Source organism: Drosophila erecta, unplaced genomic scaffold (assembly GCF_003286155.1).
Source record: "Drosophila erecta strain 14021-0224.00,06,07 unplaced genomic scaffold, DereRS2 tig00000021-arrow-pilon, whole genome shotgun sequence".
In the NCBI taxonomy this organism is placed as follows: domain Eukaryota; kingdom Metazoa; phylum Arthropoda; class Insecta; order Diptera; family Drosophilidae; genus Drosophila; species Drosophila erecta.
In genome coordinates this window covers 9811284-9827799 of record NW_020825198.1, presented here as the reverse complement: position 1 = coordinate 9827799, position 16516 = coordinate 9811284, and the positions used below count along the sequence as shown (strand labels likewise).

Here is a 16516-nt window from a genome sequence, read left to right as displayed (position 1 = left end):
ATTTTCCTGTGCAAGTTATTTAAATATACAATTCGATCTAAGTGGCGCCACAAAAGTGTGGCCACTTTGAGAACTACTGTGCAACTGCTTCCACTCACTGCTTGCCATGGTGTTTTCCAATACTAAACTTGGCGCGATATTTAAATCTAGTAAAACGAACATAAATTCGCGCCCAAACAATTAATATGAAAAGTGATAAAAACAATTTTCAATTTAGTGCAATATAGAGTGGTTTATTGTAACATAATACGGAAACAAACTAATGAATAAAACATAAGTTTGTAAGGATCGAAAGATTTATTTTTATATTCTGAAGAACAAGATTCAAGCTAAACAGTAAGTGGAGTAGGAAGAATGCTAATATGTTTATTCAAGAAGACAATCTGGTGTTCAAGGCACTTCTTCGGTAGGTACATCATTTCTCCTGCTCATCCTCAATGTCAATCTTTATAATGTTGACCGTGGGCTCCGGGGAAGCACTCTGCGGCTCGGGAAGTCCGTTTTGTGGAGCAGCAGCGTCCACGATGCACTCATCGCTGCCGGTGGTGCTTATAGTAATTGTGGGTATATTATCCGACCAGATGGAGCTCTGTGAATCCTGTCTCATAGTGCGACGGCGATGGGAATCGCTGCGTTTGGGAAACGTAATGGGACCGGCTGTGTCCAGTTCCTCCAGGTCATCCATGGTGGCCGTTGGAGCGGTGGTGGATGCAGGAACCACTGGAGGCTTGGGTGGCTTAATAGGCGGACGCGAGGACGTGCTGCTGCCAAAGTGCAGTGGTGCACTGGGCGTGGGAGATTCCGGCTCCGGAGTAGGTGGCATTTCCAAGGCCGTCGAACTGGACATGCTGGACAATACTGATGGAGGTGGCGGCGGTGTGTACGCCAGATAGGTGGGCGTCGTGGGACCCGGCGACTCATCCGAGCCCGCCTGCTCCACGTCGTCCTTTTTGAGATTGACGGCCTCCCGAACCAGGGCCAACAGGTTGCCGATCTTCTTGCGACCTTGTCGGGAAAGCACGGACAATTGCCGCTGGTGGTGACCCTGACCCTGGCTGGGAGTGGGTGAGGGCAGACTCCTGTCCTGCTCCTCAGTGCCGGACAGCTCGCTGTTCAGGTGCTCCGCGACGTGAGTTGCTGGCACATCCGAGCTCCTTTCCACACTCCGCTCGTCGAATTTGAACACCTCGGGCTCCGGCTTGGCGGCAGCCACATTATTTGACTTGAACTTGTGCTTACGGAACTTGAACTTGCCCAAACTTCCGCCGCCACTCTCCTTGGTTGTCGGCAAGGGTTTATCTTCCACCTCCTGCGGCGGCTTTTTTTCATCAACTATGTGGAATTTGCTTTTGGCCAGCGTGGGAGTTTCTGGTGTGGATTCCTCGGGCGCCTGTTCCACTGGCTCTGCTGGCGAGCTGGGTGTTTGTGGTGCTTCTGGGGTGGTGGGCGATTCCTCCCCCTCAGCCTGCTCCTTGTGGCGCCGCAGCAAACTGGCGCGGCGTTCGCTGACAATCCTTGAATTTGTATCCGGATCATGTTCGTTGTCCTTGGGCGATTCATAGGGCGGCGGCTGCTGCTGTGGCTGCCTGTGCCTGGTGTCCTTTTTGTCCTTCATGCTGCATGCCCTATCCTTGCGCTCATGTTTCTCCACTTTGAAGCGGCTCTTTGGATGGGTCTCCTTTACGGGAAAATTGCCAGTTCCAGAAGCGCTGGTTCCGGCCACAATGGATCCCGCTCGTGCCCGCTCCTGCTTGGCAATCTGCACGATGTCCACCAGCGATGGTTTGCGGGTACGCCGGATTTGCTGCAATCGCGACAGGCCGAAACGCTTGTCCTTGGCCTCCTCGTCGTGGGGCAGGGAATCCTGGTGCTCGGTGTCCGTGTCATCGTCATCGCGCCGCACAAACGAATCCTCTTCCGATGTGGCGGACCCCTTGCGCAACGCCTTCTTCATGATGCGTGAGATTAGCTCTAAGTGCAAGGAAGGAGAAAGCGAAATAAATGAGTTGTGAACTTAAATCTCCCTCTTGACATGGCTTACCTTTCCGGGCTTGATTTTTGTACTCCTCCGTATCGAAATCGGGTGGTTGGGTGGGTGTAACCGGAGAGCTGGCCTCGAGGACTTTGCGCCAGCGATTTGTCAGCGTGGTGGCCGTTGGTTCCGCCTGCTTGACCTCCGGCACCTTGAAGATCTTCTTGCGCTCCTCCTCGCGTTCCTTTTGGAGTTGGGTGCGCAAGTCCTGGTTGGCTTCGCGGAGCGCACCAGTCAGCGAAACCAGGTAGTATATAATGAGGATAAGCAGCAGGAGCAGTGGAATCACAGTGCTCGAGGAGGTCAGATAGTCCAGGGGTTCGTGGAGTTGTCTGCAAAGTTTAAAATCGTGATAAAAGTCCCTTTCATTCGGCTCAAAAACTTACTTTGGCAGAGCATTCCTCGTGGTGTTGGTAATGAACTCAGCTATCCTGTTGTACTCCGAGAAGGGTCCGCAATGCCAGGAGGGGCGCAGCCACACTATCGCATAGCCCACGGGCAGGACACAAAGGAACAGCATAGTCAACAGCAGCGACAGGTAGAAGTTGTTCGATTTGGAGGCCCTGCAAGGATTACGGATTACAACGAGTTCCCGCCACCAGATTAGACCAGATGGGACCAGAGGAGAGCACTTACTTGAACACCACCTCGTGCGGCACATTGCAGGTGAGCACAATCCACGAGCGGAAGTACATCATGATCATCAATTTGACCAGGTTGATGAGCACCAGGCCCGGCGAGAAGAAGATGCCCATCCACACTTGGCCCTGGTTATTAATCAACGTCAGGATGTTCTCGGCTATCTTGAAGTCACCGTACTGCGGAACGACAACAAAGCCTTACATTAGTCACCACGGACACCCGAAAGCCGGATGACACGGATGGCATCGCCTGCTCACCTGGGGAAAGGTCTTCTCCATGTCCCAGCACCAGTTTTGATTGACATACCGGACGAAGAGGGCGCGCAGAAAGTCGATGCACAGCGGCGCCACAATGGACATAAGCTTTTGGGATTGCATTGGTTTTGAGGTGGAAGGAGATAAGATTGGAAAGTGGGGTTTAATAAGCGCTTTGTAGTGAACTCTGTAACCGGATGCCGGCGCTTAAAAGTTGCCACACGTAACCCGGATCGCTGCATCTCCGCTGTTGTGCCGCCTTCAATCGTAGTTTACGGCTGAGTTTATCTTCTCGAGTCTGTGGTCCAAATTCATGCACGAACACGTGCCTCAAGTTTCGAATCGAAACCCAAATGAGATGGAGAAGTAGATGTAGATGAGGAGTTGGAGTTGGAGGTGGATGTGCACTCCGGCTGGGCATCCAAACCCAAACCCAGGCCGCACATGACCAAACTCAATTTCCCATCGTCCGGGCGTTTTGTTATGCGTAAAGCATAAATGCGTTTAAGCCCGGCCCGTAACTTGCCTAATTTATGTGCTTAAATCGTTTAATAGAGATTATGTACGCCATGTTTGGGGGTCGCATAATCAAATGGGGCACGGGACCCGTGTCTCCTATTTTTTTCGGGATTTGCGACCGGAGGCCCACACACTCAGTTGGCAAGAATGTCGGACAAATGTTAAGTACGAAATAAAAGGGCAAGTAATCCCATGGATTGAGATGTCTACTACCAATAGGGTTATTGACTTCGGTGGGATATCTGCTCGTACACCGTATGCTTATCTCCAAAGAGCCTGGCTGACCTTGAAAACTTCGGCAATTCCATGAATTTGTTTACGATTAGACTAAAAGTTCACGGCCCAATGGGATGCCAATCGACACTCGACGTGGCAAATGGCCAAATAAAAGTTGCCATTCGACGGGCCAAAAGTTCACAATCATGCTTATGGCTTATGTAAATTTTTGACTGGAAATCGAAGAGCGAGTCCCAAGTTACCAAGTTTCTGTGCCGATTCCTGTTCCGGCCACCAGCTGAGTCCCGCATCAATAGGGAAAAGGACTCCCGAGAGCGATTATTATGATAAAATGCCTTTCGCATTTTGCTGCTGTTTTGCCTTTTTCCTTCTCAAATCGTTTGGCCTTTTAAGTCAAGTGGATTTTGGTTTTGCTAGACGAGCGCAAAAATTTGATTTTCCAAATTCCCATGGCCCCTTCGAATTGTCGATACAAAAAAATGGAAAAAGGAAGACAAAGAGTGCTCAAGTGCAGAGGCGGAAGACAAATTTTGCGTTAAATTTTCCGGATAATTTAGCTAAACGGGCTTTCACGCCCAGAAAGCTCCGAGCAACTCCCATTTGAGTTCAATCATATTTAAGTCTAAATAGATACTGATACAGAAGCAGTGGCTTCCGGGCTGGCAGGCCAGGGAAATTGATAGCAGCAGCTCATGGTGATAAATTTCATTTTGAACTGCTGAGTGAAAAGGGGAAACCCCGGAACCCCGGAACCCCGCACTCACCCCGTCGAACACAATGACTTTGGAGAGCTCCTGGCCCAAGGAGGTCTCCCAGCACATGGTTGTCAGATTGGTTTGTATTTGCTTAATCGCCAGCTGCACTTCCTTCAGTCGCTTCTGCTTCCGCTCCAGCGGAGTGAGCTTCACGGTGGTTAGCTGCCTGGAGTCGCCGCTCTGGGTGGTGCTATCCGGACTCTCGGTGGTGCTGCCGAAGATGTCATCGCCCTTGGGGCAAATGGTAATCACACACTCCTCCAGGAACTCGCTGTCTCCATCGTAGTAGATGGTACTCCCCATTTCCGCTATGTCCACATAGCCCACGTAGTAGGGTCTATTCTCCGATGCCTCTGTGGTGGTGATCTCGTCTTCTGCGGTGGTGCTACCACTGCTTTCGAAGGCCTTGGTGGTGCTCTCTGGACTCGATGACTCAGTGGAACTCTCCGTTGTAGAGGCTTCCTCCTCGGTGGTGCTGGTAGGTTCAGTAGTCGTGGTTGGATATCTCCACCTGGGCCTTCTTGTAGTTGTGGTGGTGGTGGTGGTGGTGGTGGTTGTGGTGCTGGTGCTGGTGCTGGACGTACTTGAAGTTGTGGTACTCCTGCTCCTAAGACGCCTGAGTCTTTCCCACTCCTCCTTGGTTAGAATTTCACTAGGAACTCTTTTTGTTGTGGTGGTTCTCGGTGTGGTTTGTCTGAAGGATGCCCAATTAAAGGGCCATCGACTGGGTGTGGCATTGCCCGATTCAGTGGTTCCTCCCGCGGAATCATTACGGTGCCGCCTGCTGTACTTGCTGCTGTAGAATGGTGACTCGGCCAATGCCCTTTTCCTGCGGCTTTTCGTCTCATGTTCATCGAGTTGCTCCAAAACTTTGGCCAGTGGATCGTCAGCCTGATCAGTGCTTTCCTGTTCATCGAAGTCTTCGATATCCGACGGCTCCGAGGAGTAATCCGTTATATCGGAGTAGTCATTATCCGGAGCATTTGATGTGGAATCGCTGTCATAATCGTAGGAGCCCTCATCATCTCCGGTGGTGTAGATTAGGTCCTCCTCTCGCTGTGGTTTCTCCGTGGTTGTGGTTGTAGTTAGTTTGCTGGTGCTGCTTAGTGGTAAACTAGTGGTATTCATCAAAGTGCTCAAAGTCGAAAAATTTGTGGTTGAGTTTGGAATTTCAGTATTAAGAGGTGTAGAAGATGATATATTTGTGGGGGCTTTTGTAGTATCTGATATTGTAGTATTGATTTCGGCATTGGCGATCTTTAGTGTGGTTGTGGTGGTTGCTTCTGTGGTTGTAGTGGCTCCTTCAGTCGGGGTGGTTGCCTCAGTGGTTGTTGTCGAGGGCGGTAAAGTTGTCCAAGGTGATGTCGTTGTTGTCTTCGGAGATGGTGGCTCTGTGGTTGTCCAAATACTGGAAGTAGTCGGTGTTGTGGTGGCTAATGTAGGCAATGTAGTAGGTAGTGTAGTAGGAAAAGTGGTTGGTAAGGTTGGTGGCACCATGGCTGGTGTTGTCAGGTTGAGAACCATCAAAGTGGTGGCCAAGTTCTTGCCACTGATGATGTTGCGCCGCAGCTTTGAGCATTTCACAGTCATGTTATAGCACTTGAGACGCTGCACGGTGGTGGAGATTAGGGCGGCAGCCGCTGTGGTCGAAAAGAGGCCACCAGCATCCTCACCCCAGCTTGCAGTGGAGGTGGAGTCATCGAACAGGCCATCCGAAGTACTTTCTCCGTATAGCGAAGTCGTGGGGGTCATGGCCCTCAGAGCCTCAATCGAACTAAGTAGATTCTTCAGCTCCATGGTGTTTGTTTCGTTCTCCAATTTCAGCATCTGCAGCGGCTTCTCCTTGCTGTTGATCTTGTAGATGAAGGAGAACATCAGCGAGTACAAATTCAACATGTTCAGGATCATAATGCTGCAAGTGAGGGCGCTTCAGTTATATCCCATTATTTATCATTAGCACTGGTTATCCCTCACCGAGCCAATTGCAAACGCAGCTGCTGCCTGGGATGCCAGTTCTCGAACAGACCCAGTGCCTCGAATATCATGGGCAGGAAGAAGGAGAGCAGGGTCATGGTCACGTTCACCGCATTGCGACTTAGCCAGTTGTCATGCTTGGCCAAATCCTCAGAGCTGTAAAGAAGAAGTATTACAGCAGAAACCAATTTTTTAACCAATTTCCAATATTATTATACATATTTAATTTCCAATTAAAAAAGATAACGAAGGACTTAAATATTTATCAACGATCCTTTTGCCCAGTCCACTTACTGATTAACCAGCAGCACCACCGTGGCTCCCGACAAGCCCAGCAGCCCCATCACCAGGATATTGACCAGTATCCTCTGGAGAATGACGCGCCAGCTGAAAGGACATGGCGTATCGATTATGGTAAGTAAATAGCTTCAGTTGGCCGCGACTTACTTGCGATTATCCTTCTTCTTCTCCGCCTCCTCCAGCAGTGCCTCCTTGAAGCCCACGACTACGGATGCGATGCGATTGTGGGCCGTTTCCGCGTGTCCTGTGGGAGATGCAAAACTTGTGATGATGGCAGCTCGTTGCGGCGCTGACGTCGCCCACTTACCAATCATAAAGTCCCAGCCGGTGAAGAGCTTCCACGAGAACACGCACTCGTCGTCCTTCGAGGAAAGTTTCGAGTTGCGCGAGTTTTCCGCCATTCTGTCGAAGGATTTCGATCGAAAGAGGAAATTTAGCCATAATTTGTTCTGAAATCCCGGCAATTCCCAGTTTGAATCCCGGATAGCATTGCAATTGGATTAATCCACGCACGTTGAGCACGTGACCCGCAAAAGTGGCCGCCAAATGGAAAGGTCGGTGCCGACTGCTCACTGTTGACATTGCTGCTTTGTTCAATTACGAAATCAACATAATGCCGACAAAGCCATTAAAGCGTGTCAGACGCCCAACGGTCAAAATGGCGTTTTGCCGTTTCCGTTTCCTGTACCGCCCACCGCCCTCCGCCCTCCGCTACCCGCCCCTTTTCAAACACGTGCTTGCTTGTGTGCGTGCGTAAATCATAATGGCCAATGCTTCTTCCTTTGATTATTTCGAGGCGTAGAAACTTTTTCAGGCCCCAGACACGCCTCGTGGCCAAGATTTGTATTATTTAATCAGCGCTTCAGTGTTGTTTAATTAATTAACGAGCATTCTGACATTTAGTTTGCTTTTTGCGGCTTCGATGACCAGGGATTTAATGAAGTGCCTACCCAACACTGGGACCCATACTCATACCCATTTCCATACCCATGACCCCTTGACCCCTATTCTCTGTGCCCCATAATACTCACTTCCTCAGCGTGGCCACAAAGCTGTATATGTAGACCAGAACGGCGGTAAGGAAATAGGCTAGGGGAAGCTTATATCCGGACGTGCTGATGCCGGATGTGCTTGAATAGTATCTGAGGGATGGGAGAACAAGAGAAGGGTTGATATGGAGAAATAATATAATTGCCAGCAATTAATAAAGCTCTCAAAACCAAAATAAAGAGGTATAAATAGGCATATAATGTTCTACCAAAGTTATGACACTTGTTTCCTGTTTAAAAGGCAATACAATTTCAGTTTCTATTTGAAGTGAATTATTTTTGATTCATTTTAAACAGACTGACTTGAAAGAGCGGCCCAACAATAAGAGGTCCAGCAAACGAGTGGCCTACCCATAAAACATAGGTGAATATTTCAGGTATCCCTCGAACTCCCAGAACGTGAAAAGATTGCCGGCCACCCGAGCCTCCGGGTCGGACATCCTTTTCCGGGGATCCGTTTCTCCGTGCTTTGTGGCAAAGTACTGGAACAAAGCCAAGCGGAAACATAATTGTGTGTAAAGTGTGTGCCAAACGAATTGGCTACTTCTGAGGACACTCACCTCGGGGCCAATGACGAAGGCGACCAGCGGAATGGCAATCATGATGTTGACCCACATAAGCCATCGCAGGAATGTAAAGTAGGAGGCCACGCCGGAGCCGAAGTGCGATTCGATTTCCTTGATGCGCAGCTCCCATGGAATGAGGACGGTGAGGAAGCTGGCCGTCTCCCGCTTCCAGTGTCGCCATCGCTGCAGAAAACGTCGGATGCAAGAAAGGATTTATTTCTAGAAAGGAATGGCAGCCCGGCAAGTTCGTATTTTAATTGGTCTCCCAGCAGCGAGAATGCCATGGCTCATGGGCTCACAAGCACACAAGCACACACAGCGCGCTGAACTATGCGAACACTGGGGATTTATTGAATGTCCGTCCCGACCGGAAAGTGGCCCATAAATTGTGTAAACATAAATATTTGTTGCATGGCTTGGGGGCTTTCGCCTTGGGCCCGTTGCATTGCGCATTCTGCAGGCGTTTTCGGCGAGGGAAAAGCCAAAAAAAAAAAGAAAGAAGGGGTAACAAAATCACTTACTGCCGCCATTAAAATTTTAAACCTCGCCCACAAGTCCCTGGTGCTGCGTGACATGGCGAAGCGCTCCTGGAGCGCGCCCTCGTGGCGTGCCACATATGTTTTGGCCTGTCAACACATCCAAGGAGCCGCAGGATCCGCAAAGTCCAAACATCATTAAAAATTCCAGGGTGTAGCGCAAGATGGGAGATAAAGAGTGTTTGTGTGTGAATGAAATCGAAAAGTTTGGCTCAGCATTTGATGAGTGTTCGGGGTGGTTGGTTTGCAAGGAGGTAAAGGCGGTCGTAACATTTTCAACGACCTGACAAGCGGCGTGAAAACGAACGCGCCCAGTTTTGGGCAAAGTCCCCCATCCGATTCCACGCCCATGTGGAAGCCGTGGAGTGGACACCCACCTGCCGCACCAGCTTGAGCTTCTTGCGGATGTGCCATGGCTGTAGCTTCACCGACTGTATGACCTCCTTGTGCAGGCGGATGTTCTCAAAGATTTGCTCTTGCGTGGACTCCTGATTGGTGCCCTCCTCTGCAAAGTGAAACGAACGTCAAAGCAGGGCAAACAGATTACACATACGCCCCGTATGCCACGCCATCAAAACGGTCCGCACGTAGCATGAAAAATTACGAGAAACAGGCCCCCAGACGTTGATTAGCTGCCACTGGAGGACCGAGGGGAACCGGGCAGCAGTCCGCTCGTTAACTAAACGAAATCTGCTCCGGACACTTATGGGCCGGCCACGGAACTTGCCTGAACTTGTCGTATAGACACTGGAGCGTCGCCGCTCCACACTGTCCAGGACCTGATCCATGGGACTGGATGCACGTCTCGAACTCCGGCTGCCGCGTTTTCCCCGATAGCCGCGCACACTGGCACGTCTCTGCATTATTGCCGATACGGAAATTGTGTAGCTCTCCTCATCGTCAATGTCGCCACCGCCACCATCCTCGTCGAATCCGATTCCTGGAGGACGCTGGTGGGCGAAGTGGGGTTCCTGGTGGCAGCTCTCGGCGTCGCTGCTCTGGTTTTGCAATGGGAAATCTGGAGGGGGAGGTCATTAAATGGTCACTTTATATTAAACACTGGGTTACACGGAAAAGGTTATTCTAGCTTTTGAAAAATGAGGTTGTATTTAAGCTGCTTAGCGAAATGTTCAAAAGATTTGATTCATATACAAAAAATGTGTAGCAAAGTATTTGTGCCTGCCTAAATAATTGTAAAATATATATAATATATTTTTATGCACATAATAATTATGAAAACATACTACTACTCTATGTATTTTTCGTACCGTTCAGTTCGTAGGATCTGTGGTCCTCCTGCGACGCAGTTCTTTAAAAGAAATAGACAGAAACACAGAGGCCGAGGTAGTGGCTCGTGGTCAGAAGCATCCCTTTAAAGGACTCACCTCCTGCCCCGTTGTCCTTTGTAGAATTCCCTCTTGGCATCGGCGCTGCTCTGCATTTGCCAGCCACCTCTATCCAAGTCGCATGGCGGTGCCCAGGTCACAGAAAGTTGATGTGGCGAAGTGACTCCCGAGTTGTTCTACGAATGGATGGCAAGAGCTTAACTCAACTAATTTTCAAGTGCTGCTCCGGGACAGCTAATTACGCAAATCACACTGGTACACTCCTTGCGTGTGGAGTGACCTTCACTGCTAAGTGCTTATTTATTAATTCCACTGCTGTGCAATTTATGGTTATATCTCCTCTAGTGCCCTCAATGGAACATCCTCAATGAAAAGTGGACAAGCTAGCACTTTTCGCTCCCGATTTAGCCAGTTATTAGCCGAAGCGCTGTGGAGCAGCCTTGTGCGCAGACTGAACGGCTTAGCTGGCTGGCCGGGCTAGCAAGGCGGAAAAAGACCATCATCCAAAGGGACGGCGACCACGAAGGACCTCACACAGACAGGTGTAACTTAAATTTTTCTAATAATGAATGAATATGAATGAAGAACGAACACTATGGGCAACTTATCAAAGCCAAAACGTGCCCAAAACCCACACAAGCGCACACACTCTAAAGGAATTTACATGGACATGCGCCAGGACATTGCGACTGGGTGGCTGGAGGGGATCGGGACTCCGACTGGCTGACTTCCTCGCCCAGTTGGAACGAAGACGAATGAGTGTAAAAATCGCCAACGGCATGTGATAACAACGCCGTATCCGGGCGTAACCAGTCAGGACTTCGAATGTCCATTTAGATGGCGCTTGTGTGTATGTGATATTGAGTCACCTTGTATTCCTGGCCCGACCATGTAAATGAAAATCAAACATGCAAGGGTTGATAAAGAAAATCGCGAAATTCTAGGTTTTTCCCGGCTTTTATCCTCTTGCCTTTTTTCTCCATTTTCCTGTGTGTAAGCTTGTGTGCTTTTCTGGGGAGCGCCCACTATTGAAATGTATGTTTTGGGGCTCTCCACTGTGTTTTCTGTTTTGCCTTTCACTTTCACTTTCTCTGATTTCACTTTCATCCCTTTTAATTAAATGGATTTCTCGGCAGGCTTTAATTAACATCAAATTTATCTTTACGCCCACGTGCACGTGTAGCATAATGTTCGGCGATTATGGGTTCATTATCCGCTGTGCTGGTGGCCTAGGCCTACATTTTTTAGAATTTTCCAGGTTTAAGGTAACATTTGAGCTGGGGTTCAATGCCGCCATGGACCCGATGACCTAGTAAACAAAACGAAAAGCACACGCCTTTGGGCCTAAGTGGATTTCCATGTTCGGCTGCAGTTTTCGCGATTCGCCCATAAATCTTGGGCTCCTAACATGGAGGCGTTGGTCACAGAATGTGGGTCAACCAACGATTTACAATATATTAATTTAAGGCCACATGAAAAGAAGAAGCGAAAGTCAGACAAAACTCAAAGGATCAATCAGTTGATGCGGCACACGCCGCTCTCGCTCCTCGCCCTTGTCCATTTGGCTTGGAACTCCCTATGACGCAACCTCATGGCCTGAACCACCGAGGAGGTGGAATCCGTGGTGCTGCCCAGATGGAGACGCTCCGAACCGAAGCTATCCAAGCTAGTGGAGCGCCGACAAGGGTGGGTTTTGGTCATGAACTGCTTCCGACTGCAGCCTGCATTTTCCTGATTGTTTCGGATGATCTCACGGGCAAAGCGGGCCAACACCTTTTGTTTGTGGTGACGCCTGCTCAGCGGTCCATGGGCACAGTTCTCCCGGATCCACCGACGAGCCTCCCGACATCCTAGATAAGTACTCTGGTTGTGAAACGGTTTTGTGTCCAACATAAAGCCACGATTGCCCAGCAGTCCGAAGCCCAGGTCGAAAATGTTGCGACCCAGGTTGAGGGGACTTGGTCCGTCCTTGGACTGGAACTTATTTGGACCGACAGCGTCCATAGGCCCCTTGGTCTCCTGGTAGAACCGCCGATCCTCCGAGGTGCAGTACGGCCAAGGCTTGAAACTCATCGTGTAATGATCCTTCATCTCAAAGTCCATGGGCAGATTATCATTGAACTTGATTTGATCGATCGAGACCAGTCTGCCCTTGTCATGGTGAACTTGATAGGTAACGCCCGATGAATCCGGGATTTCAATGGTGCCCTTTCCGTGGAAACGATTGTTGAGGAACTCGCCTGTATAGCGTGTGCCATCCGGATATATGTAGACGCCCATTTCTTGCATGCCCAACTCATCACTGGGTCCAACATATCTGGATCCAGTCAACAGGATCTCTACCTGTGTAATGCTTGAAGATTTCGTTGCCTTCGACTCCATGATTTTTTAAATATCCTATATATATTTTGTACCGAACTTAACAATTTTAAGTTGAGTGAATTTTCGTTGGAATGTCTGCTCAAATATTTGCCATATTATTTGAAATAACAGTTTTTGTCAAGCTACTACGACTCCACTAATGGCAAGACAGATTTTGAGTAATTTACCTAACTTCAATGGATAACGCCCCTCAAGATAATCAGAGAAAGTTTGCTAATGTTCCAGTGAGCATTGACTAATTACCCAGTCAGTCGGGTGAATATCTATATAAACCAGTCAGTTAAACTGGGCAACAATCTTCTCTTTGAATCATGAAGCTGTTGGTAGTTTTCTTGGGTCTAACTCTCGTCGCAGCCGGAGCTGCTAAGAAGGATTCCGAGGATCCTGATCACATTATAACCAATGGAAGCCCCGCGTACGAAGGACAGGCTCCCTATGTGGTGGGCATGGCCTTTGGTCAGAGCAACATCTGGTGCAGTGGCACTATTATAGGCGACACCTGGATCCTCACATCCGCTCAATGTTTGACGGGCAGTTCCGGGGTGACCATCTACTTTGGAGCCACCCGGCTGAGTCAGGCCCAGTTCGCTGTGACGGTGGGAGCCAGTGAGTATGTCACGGGTAACCAACATCTCGCCCTGGTCCGAGTTCCCCGAATTGGATTCAGCAACCGGGTCAACCGGGTGGCCCTGCCGTCTCTGAGAAATCGATCCCAGCGCTACGAGAACTGGTGGGCCAATGTCTGTGGTTGGGGAGTGACCACCTTCAACAATGGACTCACCGATGCGCTGCAGTGCGTCGACCTCCAGATAATGTCCAACAATGAGTGCGCCGCCTTCTACGGATCCACCACCGTCTCGGACCAGATTCTGTGCACCCGTACTCCCAACGGCAGATCCACTTGCTACGGCGATGCCGGCAGTCCCCTGATCACCAAACAAGATTCCATCGTGGTGGGCGTTTCCACCTTTGTGGCCTCCAACGGTTGCACCTTGGGACTGCCCGCTGGATTTGCCAGGATCACCAGCGCACTGGATTGGATCCGGCAAAGGACTGGAATTGCCTACTAATGGGTCAACAGTAGCCACATATAATAAAAATTCCCTATACCTGCAAATATGTGTTATTTTCGACTGGCTAATTTTTGGGTAAAAACTTTGTTAGCCAACTGCAAATTTCGGTATGTTTTTCTTGTAGGTATTATCGAAATATATGGGTTTTGGGTTCGATTCATTACATTCGAACCGGATGTAATGAATGTGTGTTTTTGGTTCTTTGAAAAGTAATTCGAGAACTTTAAAAAAGTTGAATTTTATTTTACAGACAAAATTTTAAATTGAAAAAAAAAACATATATAAACATCGATCAATGGATCTACAACTCAAAGATGGACCGGGTCATGTCCATGTAGCTGTTTCGACGTATAAGATTGGATTGCACCACATGTATGTTGTCCGCCGTCCGCTTCCGCATCATTTTGTTGGCCGAGCGGTAGGTTTCCTCGAAGTTTAGGACCAGTTCATCCTCGCCAAAGCTGTCCGTCTGACAGCTTGAGGGGCCACCTGACTGCGGATTGCGCACATCCGAGGTGCTCGACCATCTACGTGGTTTCTTCACCTTCTCCACTTTGGCGCAAGGATTTACACGCTGGAACTCCTGCTGCTCCTTCTGGCGTTTCTCCAGCGTCCTGGCATAGGCACGCACACACATCTCCGTCTCCCAGGTGGGATCATCGGCGGGCATGGAACGCTTTGGAGTGTTCTCCAGCGGCTCCTTCGGCTGACCACGCCTCTTGGTCAACTTGTGGAAGTAGCGCTCCCGATCCACTTGGCCATTGGGTGCATATATGGCCGTGCTTTGCAACTGGGCTCGTTCCGTAACTAAGTTGTTGGCTATAATGCGGCGGCAGAAATCGGAAGGTGGTTCAATAATGCGAGGGGTTCTAGCCTTGCGGCAATTCAGCTGGATCCAATCCTTGTCTTGCTTGCAGCTCACGTACATAACATGGTGGAGCGGACTTGGTCGGTCCGTCATCCAGCAGGTCTTACTGTTGAACAGACCCTCCTCCACATCATAGCAATGGTCGGGAATATCCCTCGGCTGCATTTGGGACGTAAGAAACGCGGTTGGACCCACCGGCTGCTGGCCATAACGACGCTCGGCATGATAACGGCGATCCTTGGGCGTCAGGTAATCCCATTCATCGCACTGCAAGACCATGCCATTAAATCTGCCCTCCACATGCAGGCCGTCGGAAAACCACATGTCCTCCACTGTCACCAAGCGGCCGTGCTCGAACTCACCCTTAACCGTAAAGCGGTACGGCTGGGCCAGTCGCAGATGGCCATAGCCGTGGAACTGACCCTGGTGGAACCTTCCCCGATACTCGCTCCCATCCGGATAGCGATAGCTCCCAAATCCGTCCATCACATTCACCAACCTATCCCAGGCGCCCTCATAACTGCTGCGCGTGATGAAGTGCCTCTGCTGGGTGGTCTCCGCGTTCAGCTGCGACATTCCTCTACTATTTTTGGTTCCTTGTATTTGGGTGGGGGAAATTTTGTGTGTGTAGTCGAAGCAACCAAACAAACTGGAACGTGCCAACTGACAAACTCCTGACCCACTTGGAATGGCCTGGCTTGTTGAGATTACGCATCAGCTTTATGACTAAATAAATGTTTGCCCCACTCCCCACTCCCCAAACCCAGGGTGTGCCCATCCACATCCACTCGCTCTTAGCCAATGTCGCATGTCTGGCCTAATGAACACTGGGATACCCTTGTGTGGCAGTGGCAAGTTCGCTGTGCTATTTGCAGCTACCTGCTGCTTAAATAGCCAAGTGATTTAACTTGTTTATTAACTCCCATAAAGTAGAAACCTCCGGTGATCTGAGATTTTGCATGCGTACGAGTATGTAGAGCAAGTTTGCCAAATTATACTAATTAGCTTAAAACTTAGGCCAGGAAAACCACACTTGATGTGCATCGAGTTCATTAGGAACGTTTACGATAAGAGTCGATGCCTGGTTAAGCCACAGAAAGTCAGTACCTTAATTATGCAAATATACGGAATTTGTAATGCGGTTAAATTGAAAATTTCATTTTGGGAAGCACCAAATCAAGGCTCTAATAGCGTACTATTTTTAGAGAAATATGCCTAGCATATAGCTTCCTGAAGTTTTAAGTTCACTTTTTTCCAAGCTCTATATCACCAAACATGTCAAGCGTATGCCACGTCTGCATTGACCTAAGAATAGCTCCACCTGTCCACCGATGGTTGTAAAAAATGATTTTAACAGCCAACCGGGTCGGGCTGCATTGCTTAACCCGGCCAGAAGCGAAAGCCAGTTAAGTGCGATTGGTGTTTATGGCTATTGGCTGTGGCGGCGGCACTTCTCGGATAGAGCCATTCCGTAGACCATGTCGTTGTTGGCCAGGCCAAATCGTAAGCACTCCCGAATGGGCCGTAAATCATGCTCACTTACCTCACTGTTGCCGCCAGTGGCCACGTTGCTGGTGTTCCCATTGCTGCTGCTGCTGCCCACGCAGCGGAAATCGACGGAGCCACCTGATGAGCGTCGCGGTTTGCCGATGTCCAGTCGCAGGATTCCCGGCTTGGGTCGTCGGGCAGCCGGGGCTGGTGGACTACGCAAGGATTCCACATTGCTAAGCCCCGAAGCTCCGCTAGCAGCTGGCTCCTCCTCGTTTTGCATGGCCAAAAGGGAGCACACTCAGATGCACACTCCACTTGCGAATCGCGATTATTCACCGCGCACACACGACCGCCGTGCAGCTCCAACGCGAACTGACTACATCCGGATCCTGGCCAGGACTTTGAAGCAACAATTACGCGCGCAGCCACGGGCGCTGGAAAATAAAATGTGAATTAAACGCGCCACCCACGCGATAAGTGACAATGAATGTG

General features: G+C 49.7%; 4 protein-coding genes across 4 annotated transcripts; 1 reads left to right on the top strand and 3 right to left on the bottom strand.

The window, feature by feature from the left end:
- Nucleotides 1-295: 295 nt before the first annotated feature.
- Nucleotides 296-16304, bottom strand: LOC6545830. The gene is made up of 19 exons (XM_026978141.1): nucleotides 16077-16304; nucleotides 10250-10386; nucleotides 10133-10173; nucleotides 9592-9882; nucleotides 9242-9369; nucleotides 8850-8954; nucleotides 8323-8511; nucleotides 8114-8244; nucleotides 7762-7855; nucleotides 7021-7162; nucleotides 6861-6957; nucleotides 6708-6800; nucleotides 6414-6569; nucleotides 4449-6351; nucleotides 2932-3036; nucleotides 2669-2850; nucleotides 2419-2595; nucleotides 2042-2364; nucleotides 296-1971 (listed from the first exon to the last, which is right to left on the bottom strand). Exons 1-19 carry the CDS (start codon nucleotides 16302-16304, stop codon nucleotides 416-418), a joined length of 6078 nt encoding a protein of 2025 aa, XP_026833942.1. The 3' UTR covers nucleotides 296-415.
- On the bottom strand, nucleotides 11572-12686 carry LOC6545829 (MORN repeat-containing protein 5). Its single transcript, XM_001972162.3, has one exon. The coding sequence runs from the start codon at nucleotides 12590-12592 to the stop codon at nucleotides 11726-11728; it is 867 nt and encodes a 288-aa protein (XP_001972198.1). The 5' UTR covers nucleotides 12593-12686; the 3' UTR covers nucleotides 11572-11725.
- LOC6545828 (serine protease 1) lies at nucleotides 12890-13767 on the top strand. Its single transcript, XM_001972161.3, has one exon. It carries the CDS (start codon nucleotides 12904-12906, stop codon nucleotides 13660-13662), a length of 759 nt encoding a protein of 252 aa, XP_001972197.1. The 5' UTR covers nucleotides 12890-12903; the 3' UTR covers nucleotides 13663-13767.
- LOC6545827 lies at nucleotides 13965-15199 on the bottom strand. The gene has a single exon (XM_001972160.3). The coding sequence runs from the start codon at nucleotides 15107-15109 to the stop codon at nucleotides 13967-13969; it is 1143 nt and encodes a 380-aa protein (XP_001972196.1). The 5' UTR covers nucleotides 15110-15199; the 3' UTR covers nucleotides 13965-13966.
- Nucleotides 16305-16516: the final 212 nt, after the last annotated feature.

Excerpts from the sequence above, each read along its gene's own strand:
- LOC6545829 (XM_001972162.3), bottom strand. The coding sequence starts at position 12,592 with ATGGAGTCGAAGGCAACGAAATCTTCAAGCATTACACAGGTAGAGATC.
- LOC6545828 (XM_001972161.3), top strand. The coding sequence starts at position 12,904 with ATGAAGCTGTTGGTAGTTTTCTTGGGTCTAACTCTCGTCGCAGCCGGA.
- LOC6545827 (XM_001972160.3), bottom strand. The coding sequence starts at position 15,109 with ATGTCGCAGCTGAACGCGGAGACCACCCAGCAGAGGCACTTCATCACG.
- LOC6545830 (XM_026978141.1), bottom strand. The coding sequence starts at position 16,304 with ATGCAAAACGAGGAGGAGCCAGCTGCTAGCGGAGCTTCGGGGCTTAGC. Across the intron at positions 6,801-6,860 it reads AAGAAGAAGGATAATCGCAA|CTGGCGCGTCATTCTCCAGA; the intron begins GTAAGTCGCGGC and ends ATGTCCTTTCAG. Across the intron at positions 2,596-2,668 it reads CCGCACGAGGTGGTGTTCAA|GGCCTCCAAATCGAACAACT; the intron begins GTAAGTGCTCTC and ends TAATCCTTGCAG.